The sequence below is a fragment of the Mesitornis unicolor genome, unplaced genomic scaffold, assembly GCF_000695765.1.
Source record: "Mesitornis unicolor isolate BGI_N332 unplaced genomic scaffold, ASM69576v1 scaffold19951, whole genome shotgun sequence".
NCBI lineage: Eukaryota > Metazoa > Chordata > Aves > Mesitornithiformes > Mesitornithidae > Mesitornis > Mesitornis unicolor.
The window spans coordinates 1-232 of NW_010163345.1; the positions used below are offsets into that span (position 1 = coordinate 1).

At 62.5% G+C, this 232-nt stretch overlaps 1 protein-coding gene across 1 annotated transcript in view; it reads left to right on the plus strand.

The window, feature by feature from the left end:
- The first annotated feature begins 52 nt into the window (after positions 1–52).
- RPUSD1 (RNA pseudouridylate synthase domain containing 1) overlaps positions 53–232 on the plus strand; it is a 1,462-nt gene continuing 1,282 nt past the window's right edge. The window contains exon 1 of the mRNA XM_010193943.1: positions 53–231. Within this exon, the coding sequence (XP_010192245.1) occupies positions 53–231 (179 nt within the window). The remainder of the gene's footprint in view (position 232) is intronic.

Sequence of the window (232 nt, forward strand, 5' to 3'; positions counted from 1 at the left end):
TCCTGTCCCGCTCACCCCGATTCCACCTGATGCTCCCCGCAGGGCGCTGGCCATGGAGCCGGGCACCATCGACAACCTGGCCATCCTGTACCAGAGCTCCGACTTCATCGTGGTCAACAAGCACTGGGACATCCGCATCGACAGCAAGATGTGGTACGAGACGCTGACCCTGCAGAGCCAGCTCAAGCACCGCTTCCCCGAGCTGGCTGACCCCGACACCTACTATGGCTTC